This window comes from Nomascus leucogenys, chromosome 5, assembly GCF_006542625.1.
Source record: "Nomascus leucogenys isolate Asia chromosome 5, Asia_NLE_v1, whole genome shotgun sequence".
NCBI classification, from domain to species: Eukaryota; Metazoa; Chordata; class Mammalia; order Primates; family Hylobatidae; genus Nomascus; species Nomascus leucogenys.
In genome coordinates, this window is record NC_044385.1 from 49,508,943 (window position 1) to 49,524,989 (window position 16,047).

A 16,047-nucleotide genomic window follows, 5' to 3' on the forward strand; every position below is an offset into this window, starting at 1 on the left:
TTAGTTTTATAAGATGTATCCACAGTGTGATTTATTTTTAGTTATGTAATTTTAAAAAACCACTTTGGTGTAGATTTTTCAAAAATGATAACCCTGAAATTAATGAAAATTGTCATTAAAAGATTTCTAGTTTTGCTTTTATAAAAATCATTATTTCGAATTTCACAGTGAAGAGGTACTAAATTCCTCATAGAACATGAAATTATATAAAAATAGAAGACATAGACATCTTTAAATCTTTAATCCTTTGATTAAGCAGCAAGCATATCACTCTTCCAGGCCAAACACTGCTTAAACAAAAAAGAAAAATAATGACGTGCAAAATATTTACAAAATATGCAAAGCACACAATAAAGACATCTCACTATATACATGTGTCATATTACCAATGAAGCTAAGGTTTTTCTACTGTGTGCTCTAATGCATGTAAATCAAATTACAGCACATCCCTCAGATACAGCACCTTGGCCCATGTCTGGGATAGAACAGATTTTTTAATGAATCACAATATACTGAACAGCTGGACAGATGCTGGTGCTGACCAACTTGACTGACATATCCCACATACTGTGTACTGAAGGTCTACTGACAAGAGACAAGACAATAAACGCTGTAAAGGTATAGTATGCACATACGTAAGACAATGTAAGCGCTCTAAAAAATGCTTTAGATATTTTAAGATATATAACTGTCCCCTGTGGCTTTTAAAGAAAAAATAAGTATAAATTCTTGAATATTAAGAATTTTAAATCAGCTAAATTCAGGGCCAAGAACTATCTAAGATGATTCAATGAGAAAGAAAAGGACCTAACCTGGAAAAAGAGTTTCAGATATGCCAGTACATAGGGTATTTATGGAAAGAAGCAGTCTAAAATTAAAAATGAAAACTAATCAATGAATTTAAATCTATAGCACTTTAAGGCTGTGGAGACAATGATAGGGAGTATTTTGGGAACACATGATCTTTCAAAACATAAATTAGGGCCTTAGATGTTGACTATTTTGTGAAGTATTCTACACGTGATAAGAATGTGAATGTGCAAACATTTAGCCTATGTCCACTAGTATAGCAATCTAAGTGATCTGTCTGTCCCTTTGCACAAATAATGATTCCAATATGAAATCACTGTATCAAAAATATTAATTACACATTGTTGAAATACTATCACTTGTAAAATATTCTTTGTTAAGTACTTAATGATTATGGGTTGAATTAAGAAGACTTGATGTCTTTTTGTTTTTCTATAAAAAGGGGTCTCAGCATTTTTAGTTAACAGCACAACTGTGACAATATACTGATACATCTTTAGATAATACAGAACAAATTCTTAAATTTATTTTATGAAATAGTGTTGATGATTTAACCCTAAACCAATCCCACGAATACAGGTTGGCTGCAAGGAATACACAAATGTATCCAAATAGTACAACAGATTTATCAAGAAAACACCTTTCATATTAAATGCAGACCATATTATTAAGTATGAGGGCAATTTTAAGTTCAGAAACCAAACACGAAAAGGGTACTGTAAAGAAATGCTTCCATAACCACTGTGTCTACATAACTAACAAAATATAATTCTTCTCTGAAGTCCCCAGATGTAGGCAACTACTAGTTAAAAGCAGATAGCATTTAGAAACAAAAAAAACCAACTCCATTTTCAAGGAACTTAAAGAGATTATATTTCATCAAATTAAGTCCTCATTTGTATGCAAAATTATTCTTCCAATCCTCTCATTACTGATAGATGATGAGTCAATGACCTTTAAACAAGGACTCTGTGCTAGGACCCTAAACTGTATGTTAAAGGGTTAGTAGGTTCAGTACATTCTTTGTGGTTTTATATAATTGCTTTGCAATTGATTAAATTGCTTTCTTTTAAAGGAACATATTAAAATTCCTTTAGAAAAAAAGCAACATTTTTTGAAAGAAGGGATATGCAGCTATAATTTCTTAAATATGCATAAAATGAACATATGTCAAAATCTGAAATGCTGGCTATTCTTGCACTCCTAACATAGGAAAATGGTTTTTAAAAAATTAAATTAAAGAAAAAAGCCAAACATCCTTAACTTAAGAAATTTAAGGAGTTTTCACAATTCCTAAGTCAATATTCCTGTACTAAGAGCCTTGACTATGAAGAGGCAGGAATATAAAGAACCTCAATAAAATAAATACAGTAAAAACAAAACAAAAACTTGGTATATAGAATACTTAAATCTTTTTTTTTTTTCCTTTTATGAGATCAACATTGCTGAACATATACTGTAGAAAGGAGGCTAACTGGAGGCTTTTTGTTGTATAGCATTTTAGTCTAGTGAACTGAAAAATTTCTCAGACATCCACTTATGCTAGTCCACTGCCACAGAACTAGTTCGCAGCCTCAGTATCTAGAAATGATTATTCTTTCCTCGTTTTCATCAGTCAGATGAGCACTGGTATAATGATGGGGTGAAAAGTTACTGCAGCTGTGTCCAATTTAATTTTTAGTGCAGTGAGGACTGTGAATCTGTCTGAATTCCAATAAGTGATGGTGGCTGTTGACCACCAACCGTGGACAACACCGGTCTTGGGTTTAGACGGGGTGGCATAGAATTAGCAGGGCGAATAAGAGGTGGTGGAGGCTGATTTAAAGTTGGCCGGGGCTGGATGAACCGAGCCTGCTGCTGGAGTGGAGGAGGCTGCCGGTGAAGAGCGGGGGCAGCAGGCAGTGTTGGACGAAGAAGTGGTGGAGGCTGGTTCAGAGTGGCAATAGGGGCTGTTGGTGTTGGAGTGGATGATGGGGCAGGAGGTGATGGACCCAGTGTCCGAGGAGCCTGTGGGGTCTGTGCCTAGAGGTGAGGAAACAAAAATACATGTATGAGATGTAAGTCCTAATGAACTTAATACAATATAGTTCGGGCTGTCACAGGAAAAACAAAACAAATCAAAACAAAACAAAAACATAACACCAGTGTTTATTGGAAGCACAAGCTTCTTTTATTTTAAACAAAACAAAACAAAAAACCAAAAACCAACGAGGCTACCAAACAGGCATCTTTATTTGTAAACAGCTTAACACTGAAAATAAAAATAAGACTATGAAAGAACAATACACTCTCCATTCTTCTAGAATCAGAACTTAGCATATCATTATGACTTAAGAGTCACGAGAGATGCACCACTGAGTAAGTGTATTGTCAACCTTTCATGCTCAATTTAGCTAGTCCTCTTGACAAATTAACCTTACAGAATACCACACAAAATGGTGATTCCTCAACTCATATTAGCTCAAATTCCATACACAAACACACCTCCTCTTCTTCATCAGTGCTCTTCCCTGATGGCACATTAGAAGCACTTTTTGTCTCCTCCCCTAAAGTAGAAGCATCACCATTAGAAGCCTGGGTTCCTTGTTCTGCTTCCCACTCCTGCAATACCTCCTCTAAGTTAAACCGACGCCTGTAGTTTACAAAGAAGTTCTTCACTTGGCCAACAGTCTTGTTGCCAATTACATCTGCAATAGCTTGAAAATCTTTACCATATTTGCGGACACCTGGAAGGCAAAGTAAATAATACACCTGTGAAGGATCAATAAGGAGAGCTGTGTGTACTATACATCATGCACACACAAAAGATACCAGCAATGAAATTCCTTTCTGATAAACTCTGCTCATTTCTCAATTCTGAGATAGAGGCTAAGATATCAGGGTCACAGATGAAAACTATCAGTTATGTCATTTCATCGAGCCAGCCACTTGCCTTCAACTGAACAATCAGAAACTTACCATTTTTTACATACTCAGTTATTTTCTCCAATCCTCTCTTGAACTCTCAAATACAGTCCATTTATTGTAAAGCATTGAATTCTTTGTTCCATCCTCAATTCCACATTCATTTATTTCCCTAGTAGCCAGTCACCTAAATTTGAGCAACATCGTTTGTAAACAAAACTGGATGGGAATGAGCCATCTCTCTTATCCCCTCAATGGACTGAGTGAGTAGCCTTAGGGTTCCCCCATTAAGAAAAGCATTATAATTTTGGTCTTAATACTAACTTCAACATGAATACTTGCCTATACCACCAGGGTACCAACAAATTGAAATTAGATAAGAACTTAAACATGAAAAGCAGGAGAATCATCACAAGTTGGTGGATTTTAGAAAAAGGGAAGATATTTTTTTCAGAGTCAGTTGGATTTTAACTCATCTAGTAGTTTTAAAGACTGAATGGATGAAAGATCATAGCTTAAAGAATAAGGTAACAGTAATGACTACCTGATGAGCACTTGTGCTCATCATCACTACCTTAAACTTAAGAAGGGGTATTTATTGTTAACTGAGAACCTAACTTTACACTAAGGAAGTTCATTATAATGAAGGATAATAATTGATTTAAGAAGTTTGAGATTGTTTACTATAGAATTTTAAATAGATAATAATTTCTTCTTAAGGGAATTCTAAAAGAAGTTCACAGACTCATTCTAGAAGGAGATGCACTTAGCTCAAAATAGAAAAGTTGTTGAAATTTTCTATATTTTGATAACTGCTTTTAAAAATACCAGAAAACAGTAACTAATTAATGAAAGAGATGAGAAAGGAGACAAAAATATGGGGGCTTAAATAAATAACATGTATATGATCACAGATGAGAGAATAATATATGGATATGTTAAAACCCAGCAGAAATGCTATTCTTACCAGTACCAACTAATATGAAATACTCAATTACCCTAAAGCACTATCATGATGTAACAATCCCACTTTTAAATTCTGCTTTATTTTAAATCGAGAATTTGGAAATAAGCATTTCTGACTACATTAAACTAGCTGGGCTTGACTCTAAGGGGAATTCCTTTATCTAAGAGCATTCTGGACAGGAGGTCTGACATTATTATCCTCTAATTGTATCCCATTTTTAAGGTAGAGTTTTGGGTTTGTAAGCTATGCTCATTTGCTGTGTTCTCAAAGGAAAATACATGTACGTGACAATAAAGTAACAATGATAGACATTGTTTATAATGTTTTATCAGCATAAATGAATTTATACTCCCTTTAAACCCATGAGGTTGATTTCCAGTTTGAACTTCACAGTTAAGTATAAATTATAATAGTGACTAGATTCCACTGAGAGTTTATTTGGTAATAAAAATCCAAGGTTATTTCATAGGAGTTACTGTTATATATTCAAGTCCTTTCTACTACTTTTACATTTTAGAAAATAGCAACTCTTAGAAGGGTGAGTCTCTGTGCCATTTCTAAATTCTAAATTTGAGTTTGCTGCAGTGAAGAATAACTACTAATTAGAAACCAAATATAGTGTTCTATCAGTTACTAATTTTCATAAGGGATGCTTAATTTACATTCTAGCAATGGCCAAACCTACTGAATACATGAGTTTAGAAGTGAAAACCTTAAATAAGTCTAGGATTAGACTGTATTCCTAGGAAGAAGTCACATTGAAACTAACTCTGACTCCAAGTCTAAAGATACTATAAACCTCAGAACGCTTATTTTGCAAAATATATTCCAAAACTCTAACTTGTCCCCAAGTCTGATTCCTTAAATAAGTGCCCCTTCTTCTATGCTCCTTTTGATCTTCCACTTCTTAATTTTCCCTTGTTCAATGGACTTTACCTTGTCACCAATATTGTTACATTTGTAAAATTATACACCTTAAACTCAAAACTACTTCCTATAAGAGCTTTAGTGTTTCTAGAGATGTTCAATGTCAATAACTTTTTCTAACTCACCCAAGTATGCTTATAATTAACTATAATATGCTTCTAATTAACTCATGTATGCCAGTCTAAACTCTTGAAGCTCAGACCACACTGTAGACTTCCGTAGTTTGGCTGAGGATTCCAACCTCAGATATTCCAACCTAGATATTCCAACAAATATCTAGGCACATTTGTTCTCATCCTGTTCTCATCCACATTTGTTCTAATCCCCTCATCCTGAAGGATGGCTGGACAGGGTCTAGGATGGCTGGACAGGGTCTGGAGTAGCTGGAGCTCCTTGGCAGTCTCATTTGGACAAGAGCAGCTTCATCTGCTTGCCCTAGTGTGTTGTGACAAATTTCATAACTTTCTCTGTGTACCATGATGTGAAAAAGGTTGGAAAGTACTGTCCTAGAAAATACAAAGCAGCACTAGCATTACTACAATGCTGAGTACACAGGAAGTGCTTAGGAAATAAGGAAATACGATTTTTCTTCCCTATAAAGCCTCATTCTATTGTTCTTCCCTAAACCACAAGAGGTATTAGATGTATATGGCTGAATTCTTCATCACCTTCACACTCAGAACAGCACGGCTCAAGAGCATTTTGGTTAGAAGATGGAACTCTTAAGCTCTATACTGTTGCTAGCAACTAGGCAAACTCTAGTGAAACCCCAACTGACTCAATGAGACTGCTCCTTTAAAAGAATCTCCAGTGAGGCTTCTGAAACAACTAGCAGGTGGTAGTGATAAGCAGCAACTAACTTATAACAACTTATGGCATCAGAGCTACCCTAGTTTCAATCTGTCCCTGGGGGAAGGGCACTCCATTATTTTTTCATAGTTGATAAAATCTGATTACTTTCTCAGGAAGGGAGTTAAATATGATTAAGTCAATCTCTCTTCCTGAAGATGTAAAAGGTATGCTTGAACCATAGTTGTTAAAGTCTCACGTCTAGGAAAAGAGGTCATTTTCAAAGGTTAGTGGAATAAACAGGCAAATAGTAAGTTTCCCAGGAAGAACAAAATTGTTTTCAGTCAAATTTCTAAATTTCATTTGAAAGTTACAATGAAACAACTTGGCTTTCTATGCTGGCAGATGATACCTTATAATCTTTAATATGTAAAGTTTTATTTGGGAATTAACATAAAAATATAAGTCATTAGGATATTCTGTTATCATTACATTTTAGGAAAGCCCACATACTCCAACCAGGAATCTATATTACCCAACGCAAAAACATCTTTTTAAACATTTCTTGTTAATACTTTTAACTTGCTAAAGAAGATATTTTTATTAGCAGTAGAGACTTCAGCATAGCCATTATCTGAATTATCAGACATTCTGAATTAGTGGAGTCTGTCCATACATTTTTTTTTTTTTTTAATCTTTGGCTAGTAAGATGGTGGTAACTTCAGGAGATTTTATGTGGTATTTCCTAACTGTAAAAACGAAATCTGAATCTTTTTTTCTTTTTTTTTTTTTTTTATGTTTAGCTAGAAAGGATAGCATGGATAGCTGCCTTTGGTATGTTTAAAACAATTTTTTAAAATTTGATTTTGGGGCTGGGCATGGTAGCTCATGCCTGTAATCCCAACACTTTGGGAGGCCAAGGCAGACCACTTGAAGTCAGGAGTTCGAGACCAGCCTGGCCAAAATGGCAAAACCCAGTTTCTACTAAAAATACAAAAATTAGCCAGGTTTGGTGGTGAACGCCTGTAGTCCCAGCTATTCGGGAGGATGAGGCACAAGAATCGCTTAAACCCAGGAGGTGGAGGTTGCAGTGAGCCGAGATACTGACACTGTGCTCCAGCCTGGGTGACAAAGTGAGACTCTGTCTCAAAAAAAAAAAAAAAAAAACAAAAACAATTGATTTTGGACTACAAAAAAGAAAAAAAAAAACAAAAAACACACCCAAAAGACGAAACATGGTAAGCTGCTTATGGGTGGTGAAATTTCAGAGGATTTTTTTTCTGGCTTTCACAGCAAAATTTCTTAAAGTGAACATGTACTTAGTTTAACTGGGAAACATTAATTTTTCAAAAACATATTTTTGAAATAATAGGAATACAATAACATCTAGAAACTCCAGCGATATGATTCTTTTCTATCATTAAGACATACGTTTTAAACTCAAGCCATTTGGGAGCATGTATTTCTTTCCACTTCCTGTAAATCTCTTCAAGAATTCCATATTAAGAGGTAGAGAAGGTAGCAATAGCAGCAGAACAGTGACTGATGTATATATGGAAGGCGCTAAAAGTCAAAATCACATTATAAGTTACATTCCATTACAAAAATGCTGGAAATTTTGAATCATTAATTATTTAATGTAAGTGTATCAGAGGGCTGACAATTATACTTTTGAACCTCCGTTCTTATGGTGTCTGTTATAATAGAAAAATAATCTCTAAAGCAAAAGGGTGCTTTTCAGATGGAAATATATGAATCTCCTCGTTCCACTTCCTTTTGATCATTCATGTACTATGTTACCATCCTTTTATTTTTAATCAACTGCCAAATCTACTTTTTCTCATTTACAAACCCTTCTATCTTTTTGTTAGTAAAAGATAGAAAGAAGACAATTTCTAGACCTGCAACTTCATTTATCTTAAAAAGGTGAATGAACTACAAGAAAAGGTAACTTTTACTATAAGCATAAGTCACCTGAACATAGTTCTGTCATTTTGTTTTATATAAAAAGGTAGTAATTATAAAAAAATAACTAATTAAATATAAAAAATAATTATATAAAAAATAACTAAAGTTGACATCTTTATACAATTGGAAAAAATTTTGTTTATCCTAAAGTAGCATAAATTTCAGTTGGGAAGCATTTTTTTTTAAGCACTAATGACTAGGAAATGAATGTATTTAAGGGGCGGCTTATAATTAAAATGGCAAATACTGTATACCATGCTTCTAGCCTCTACACACTTTAAAAGGGTGTTTTGTACTATAATTTAAATGTATTGTTTTTTGAAAACAGCTAACCATCATTCCATTTTACATGGAAAAAAGATACACCTAGAATAATCTAATTCGTTTTTAAATTCTTTTAAATTCCTTTTTAAATTCTATTTTTTTTTTTTTTTTTTTTTTTTTGGAGTCAGAGTCTCGCTCTGTTGCCCAGGCTGGAGTGCCATCTTGGCTCACTGCAACCTCCACCTCCCAGGTTCAAGCAATTCTCCTGCCTCAGCCTCCCAAGCAGCTGGGACTACAGGTGTGCACCACCATACCTGGCTAATTTTTTGTATTTTCAGTGAAGAGGGGGTTTCACCATGTTGCCAGGCTGGTCTCGAACTCCTGGCCTCAAGTGATCCACCTACCTCGGCCTCCCAAAGTGCTGGGATTACAGGCGTGAGCCACCACACCCAGCCCCTTTAAAAATTCTTAATTTCTGAATTCTGTTTATCATATGAATATCAAGTTGGATTTTAGGATAACTTCTAAAAGCATTATAGGTTAGAAAAAATATGTATATATGTATAAGCTACAAACAGGAATATTTTATCATTAACACAAATATGGAAAGATCATTATTGGTCATAATAAAATTTGGTCATAATAAAAATTTAGATACTTAGGGTTTGGAACACATGATAGAAACTGTAGAAATACCTTTCCTGGCAAATATTTTAAGAGGATTAAATTAGCAGTATTAATGATATCCTACCTGGAGACTCTTGAGGAATTCTATTAAAATTACAACATAGGTAGAACTAGAATTAACATAATAAAGTGACTGATTACAAAAGTGTAAACAGACATTCCTATTTGATCTAAGCATGGTTCCCCTCTCTTCTAATTAAGAGAGAAAGAAGGGAAACTTATTTAAATGGTTAACATTTAGTTAACAACAATATGAGTAGCTGGAATAGGAAAATAAGGTGGGAAATACATATTTAAGCCCTAGGACAGGAAATGATCTCAATATGTTTGGTTTCAAAAGCGTTGTAACAAAAAAGCTTATTTAATAGTAAAGTTGTAAATCTCACTAGTTGCCCAGAATCAATATTTTTTTCTGCAGGTCAATGTAATAGACTTCTACTATGAGCCAGATAAAATAAAGCATTTAACAAATAAGTGTCAAATCAGAAAAATATGTGTAAAATGTCTTGAATATAAAGTGCTATACAAATTAAAACATGTTAATATCAAAACAGTTTATTATTACTTTGTAAAACTAAATTGGTCATTAGAATAATATGAAGGTTTACCATACTTTTTTTTTTAAAGAAAAAACAAAAACAATTGCCTGCTAAGATAAGTACTTCTAGATAGTAAACTGTGTATTAAAAGACCCTGCAATTACGTCCCTTAACTGCACTGAAACTCAGGTACAGGGGACGTTACTACATGATTATACTATTTATAAGACACACTTCTGAGCACTATATAAATGCATGGGCACATAAGACAATATGACACTTTAAAATTCTCTTTAAAATAGCTATTTTATATAGGGCACAAATAGCCTTATATAGTTTCATTTTATGTAACAACAACAAAAACCCAAAAATGAAAACAAAAAAAATCCAAAGAATAAATAAAACAGAGACATTAACACCATTAACACATTATTAAGAAAGTGCCTTTGAAATCCTGTGAACATGTGTACTTCCATACAAACTGATGCATTAGTGTAACTTAAAGGGTTACTTTTTAAATATACATAGTATAATACTGAATTACCTCAGTACAGAGGAAATGTTTGGTTATATATATGACTACTCCATTCTTTTATTTTAATATTTATAAGTTATGTCCACATATATAGTTCAAACTATATATTTAGATATTACCACTGCTCTTCCTTTGAATGCAGCTTTGGGTAATATCCAACCCAGCCATAAGATTCAATGGACTCTGTAACTTAAAGTACTCTGTAGAGCAATATCAAATACTGAGTGCTGTGTAGAGAAGTATTAGCCTAGATTTTCCTATGACATTCTTTTCAGAAAATCCTTTCACTGGGAAAATTTCTTAAAAATACAGAGTTAATATACTAATCTTTAAACAACTGAATACTGGAAATCAGGGTTCAGTTTTTACCAGGCTACTAGATAGAGGGAAACACAGGCTTTACATGAATAAAAGCAATGCCTACTCAAAATGACTATATTAAACATGTAGGCCATTGCTCTAAATGAATATAAAGCAGCCACTGAAAATGCTCACTAATTTTTTAAACAATAATTTAAGTTAGCAGAGTCTAATTTAAAAACAGCTATTTTTGAACATTATGAACTAACTAAACCTTGTTTTGACTCATTCAGAAACTCAGTTCTATAATTACAGATGTGCCCAATGCACATCCAGCACCCTGTGTCATAGTATCAATTCTTTCTGAAATGACTGTGCTATGCTGCATAGGCCAAAAGCAAGGGCTGACATCATCCTGCTGGCACCCTCCTGTGACATTTTCAAATCATGCTGGCTGGCTAATTCTTACTCTCTCTAATCCAAACTGCAGAGTCATCTATCAGTCGATCAATCGGAATGATGTCTGCACAGCATTTTTGTATTAAATATGTTCTCTGAAGACTATTTGGCAACATTTTAAAAGGTATGCTTATATGTTTCATTGGGGCCCCACTCTCTCACAGTAGTTAACCTAGATTAAAAAAAAGCTATTAGCACTCAACACAGAGGTGCTCAGCCAGGAAGAAACAAAATGTAGACCAAACTTTAAATCGAACAATCAGACCTGCACATAAATTTATCATGAAGAGGAAACAAATCTGTAACAATGAATAAAAATATACAACTTGTCTTTAAGTCATTTAAACATGAGAAAATCCAAGTTTATGCTTCCAGTTTGCCCATGGGTATTCATAATACAAAAAGTCTTCTACCACATAATTCAACAAAACATTCTTAGAAATAGTGCATTTAAAATGCTGAAAGTGATTTTTTGATATCGCTCTTAAGTCTCCTTTAAAAAATATACCTATTTAAAATCAGGTTTCTAAGCATTCAGTGGTACATCTCTTAAGGGAAGTATGAAACACTGAAAGTTAAACATGTAGTTAATATTTTCAATCCTGACATTTATCAGATAAACACTATTTTGCAGAGTAATCAGAAACATCTATAGTTTATTGATGCTTTTAACTATGAGTTATCAATGAATGATATATAGTAAGAACGAACCCAATTGCAGGAATACCAAAGGAGAAGCACAGAGAGCCCATGTGATTTTTTCATGCTTAATTATCACCATCAATTATTTAGTGCTGAGAATGCATTACGTGCTGTTCAGGACTCAAAATGCACATAGACTTGAGTATGTAACATCCACAAATACAACACAGAATTCCTGGTCACCAGGACTTTGTGATAAACACAAGAGCCCTTTCTTAATCAATTTCTAAAAGAAGGGAAGAACTACAGTAGTCACCTTTCATGACAAATTAAATAATTATTAACAACAACTGCTTATCTTTAATATACCTTGCACTGCTAGAAGCTGCTCCTCTGTGGTCCAACGGGCATTAATTTTCTGATTTGACTACAAAATTAAAGAGAAGTTTCCTAATGAGGATATGAAGACAGACATTTTCCAAAGCGCTTATTTTTTTAAATTTTCATCAAGTCACAGATTACTACAACTCTGATTCATGAAGATTCCATTTTTAGAAAGATTAAAAATATATATTCTGAGTTACCTTTTACCCATGCAGAAAGATAATGAAAGGGAAATGTACCAATTTGCGAGAAGGAACAACATTCGCATTTATGCTCTAATTAGAGATATTAAAACATGAGAAAATCTATTAGTTTCCCATTTCCCAACTATAATATTGCTATCACACGTTGCAGATATTAATTTTAGCCTCGTTTTAAACATTTAAGAGACTTTTTTTTTTTTTTTTTTGAGACAGGGTCTTGTTCTGTTGCCCAGGCCAGAGTGTGCTGTGACATGATCACAGCTCACAGCAACCTCAAAATCCCGGGCTCAAGCAATCCTCTTACCTCAGCCTCCCAAGTAGTGGCTGAGACCACAGGCGCCTGCCACCACATTCAGCTAATTTTTTTTTTTTTTTTTTTTTTTTAAGAGATAAGGTCTCGCTATGTGGCCAGGCTGGTCTCAAACTTCTGGCCATAAGCAAGAAACTTTATTTTCTTTATCCCTCTGATGCCCAGGCTGGAGTGCAGTGGCATGATCCTGGCTCACTGCAACCTCTGCCTCCCACGTTCAATTGATTCTCCTGCCTCAGCCTCCTGAATAGCTGGGATTACAGACACCCACCACCATGTCCGGCCAATTTTGTATTTTTACTGGAGATGAGGCTTCACCATGTTGGCTAGGCTGGTCTCAAACTCCTGACCTCAAGTGACCTGCCTGTCTGGGCCTCTCAAAGTGCTGGGATTACAAATATGAGCTACTGCACCCAGCTGAAACTTTATTTTCTTTAGAGAGGATCTATGACTCTAAATTTCTTCCCTTCATATTTAAGATTAAACCTATCCTTACTCCCCGAAAACAGTGGTATAAATTATCATAGGACTACAGAACAGGCCTAAGTCCTAAAATATTTCTTTTCTTTTCTGTTTTTTTTTTTTTTTTTTTTTGAGACGGAGTCTGGCTCTGTCGCTCAGGCTGGAATGCAGTGGCATGATCTCGGCTCGCTGCAAGCTCCGCCTCCCAGGGTTCACGCCATTCTCCTGCCTCAGCCTCCCAAGTAGTTGGGACTACAGGTGCCCGCCACCACACAAGGCTAATTTTTTTGTATTTTTAGTAGAGACGGGGTTTCACTGTGTTAGCCAGGATGGTCTCAATCTCCTGACCTTGTGATCTGCCCGTCTCAGCCTCCCAAAGTGCTGGGATTACAGGCGTGAGCCACCGCACCTAGCCAAAATATTTCTTAAAATTTCTGAAGCAGAAAGTGATCCTGATAAGAATATTTTTTCTCCAGACCCCCCAATATTTCTCCCCACAAAAATCCTAAATTTAGGATTTTCAGTATGGTAATATTACAACAGCAAATATCTAATCAGACTTCATTAGTGTATACCCACTGACTGGTAAATCAAGGACCTTTGACAGTAGATGGACAGAAATAACTACACCAGCGTGCAGGGGTTTGCAGAAGGAACTGCCAAGATAAAGTGGCTCGGTGTAATACCAGGGCATGTTGGGCAAAACAGAAAGAGGGCTTCCTTTGAGAAGGGGCGTTTAGGTCTTACCTCACTCATGGTCTTAGCAATAAGAGTTTCTATAGCACACAGAGGTTCTAGGTAACACCAGCTTTCTCACCAAAAGTAAGGAGGTGCAAGTACTCAGAATGAAGAATGAAACAAAAATCCAAAGCTAAAAAAAATTTGTTAGAGGAGAAATGAAAAAGTAAAAAAACGGACTTAGAATTAAGGAGAGAAAAACCTAAAACAAACCACTGTATTCCAGATGAGGAGATTAAAAAGGGACAGCAGGGCAGGCAAGGTAGTAGACAGTGGATACGCCTCAAGGTTAGGAACCTGGTGATAAGACAAAGGAAAAACAGTAAAAAGGAAAAGAGAAAGGGGAGAATAGGACAAAAACTATGAGACATAAAGAAACAGTAATAAAAGAGCACAACAAATCTAAAAAAGTTAAAAAAAAAAAAAAAGAGGAAAAATTAGGTAAACATATGTTCCCCCAAAAGGGGAGTAACAAGAATGGAGGAGGAACTCTATTCAGAAGGGATATATATTGTTAATTGAGACCCTAACTTTACACTAAGGAAGTTCACACTGAGTTCATGCACAGGCAATCTGATGCTACCTTGGCTGTGGAAGGTGGATAAAAAAGGCCCTTGGTACCCAAGGATAACTGGTACTGAAATCAGTTTAAAACAGGTCAAAATATTTTATAGTAAATAGTAAATGGTAAGAAAATAAAAGGTTGATTGCAGTTCAATCTGCAATGTGAAACTAAAACCTGTAGAAATTAGTTCTTTTTTAAAATAGTTAATGATGTGTTTAATACACTTTATTTTTTGGCATATCTTTTCTGACTATACAATGGTGCAACATCCTTTGGCTTTGAAATTTACATGATCATAAAATGGGTCATTTTTTGTTTTAAAGGCTTATTGAAATAATTTCAAGGGCCTCTCTTAATACTTGGTTCTCAAATTATTCTTTTGTGAAGTGCTTGCCTGTGAGTGATCACTTTTTTCTTTAATGGTTACTTCTGCTGGATACTCATCTGTCAATTCTGTAGGTGACTAATGTCATTCTCTTGCAGTTTAACAGACTTCATGAAGTTTCTCATCTTTTGCAAAGTATGCAATTTCATTTTGGTTTGTGCTGTATTTGCATTGTATTAGCAAGAGAGTGACAGAGAAGGATAATGATGTAGTGAATGGGACAGATAACAGCTACAGCTAAAGTTAATTAGGAAGAGTTGGTGAGTAGAGCCTAATTTTATAAATGATTGGTTTATTAGTCAATGTTCTTGTTTGGCAATTTTTGCTTCTCCATGCATTACGTGGATTAATGACCAGTTGGATATCGAGGATCTTCTGTACATACAACTTGCAGTAACTATGTTGTAGGTTGCTCTAAGGATTAAATATAACTAAATATGAGGATATATTTAGACTATATCTAAAAAGGCATCTGGTACACTGCCTAAGCAAATAAAAGTTGATCAATTCATGTTTATTAAATCTAAAAGAAACTGGAGGGAAAGGTTATCATTAATGAAAAGGTAACAAAAAATGAAAGAAAACATGCATTATGAAAATTTTTTTTCATCTAAACTTCAGAAAGCTTACAAATCAGAAGATGAATGAATACAAATAACTTTAAAGTTAAAAAGTACAGAGTATACAGGGGAATTTCAAGACGGGAGAAAAAGTCACAATGATTTAAGTGGGGACACAGAACAAGGAAAGGTTGGAGACTGAGATGGGTTTTAGAATAGGAAAAGCTTCTGAAAGGCAAATAATGGGAAGGCAATCCACATGTAAGGAAAAACAGGATTTGTGTCAGTAAGAAGTGATAGCCTGGAAAGTTGGTGATATTTAACTAAATTAAAATATGATAAGGGCCATCCACTTTTGGAAGGGTAGTAAAAATCAAGGTTGATAAGTTCACACCAAATTTAATAAGCAATAGTTGTGTTCTGTTTTGGGGGGCAAGGGGTCAGGCATATGATCATAACTAAAATAAGACTTTAATCCTGGAAAGCTGGGAGAGGGACAATGCTGTTAAGAACCTGAGAAATCAAGAAATGCTGATGTGGGAGATGTGGGAAGGTGAGGCTTAGATTTAATTTAATTTGGGATACAATGAGAATGAGGTATTAGACATTCAGGTGGAGTTCAGGTTCCACTTGAGGCTAAAATCAGATT

At 34.8% G+C, this 16,047-nt stretch overlaps 1 protein-coding gene across 8 annotated transcripts in view; it reads right to left on the minus strand.

Moving 5' to 3' along the window:
* RCOR3 (REST corepressor 3) overlaps positions 1–16,047 on the minus strand; it is a 57,671-nt gene continuing 41,624 nt past the window's right edge. For 5 of the 8 annotated variants that reach the window (XM_012506810.2, XM_030813054.1, XM_030813055.1 and 2 more), the window contains 3 exons: positions 12,161–12,218; positions 3,295–3,536; positions 5–2,832 (listed from right to left, as the gene is read on the minus strand). In XM_012506810.2, coding sequence (XP_012362264.2) covers positions 2,488–2,832; positions 3,295–3,536; positions 12,161–12,218 — 645 coding nt within the window. In that variant the 3' untranslated portion in view covers positions 5–2,487. Of the gene's footprint in view, positions 2,833–3,294; positions 3,537–12,160; positions 12,219–16,047 lie in introns of all 8 variants that reach the window. The other 3 variants (XM_003273033.3, XM_030813052.1, XM_012506811.2) reach the window with 2 other exon arrangements.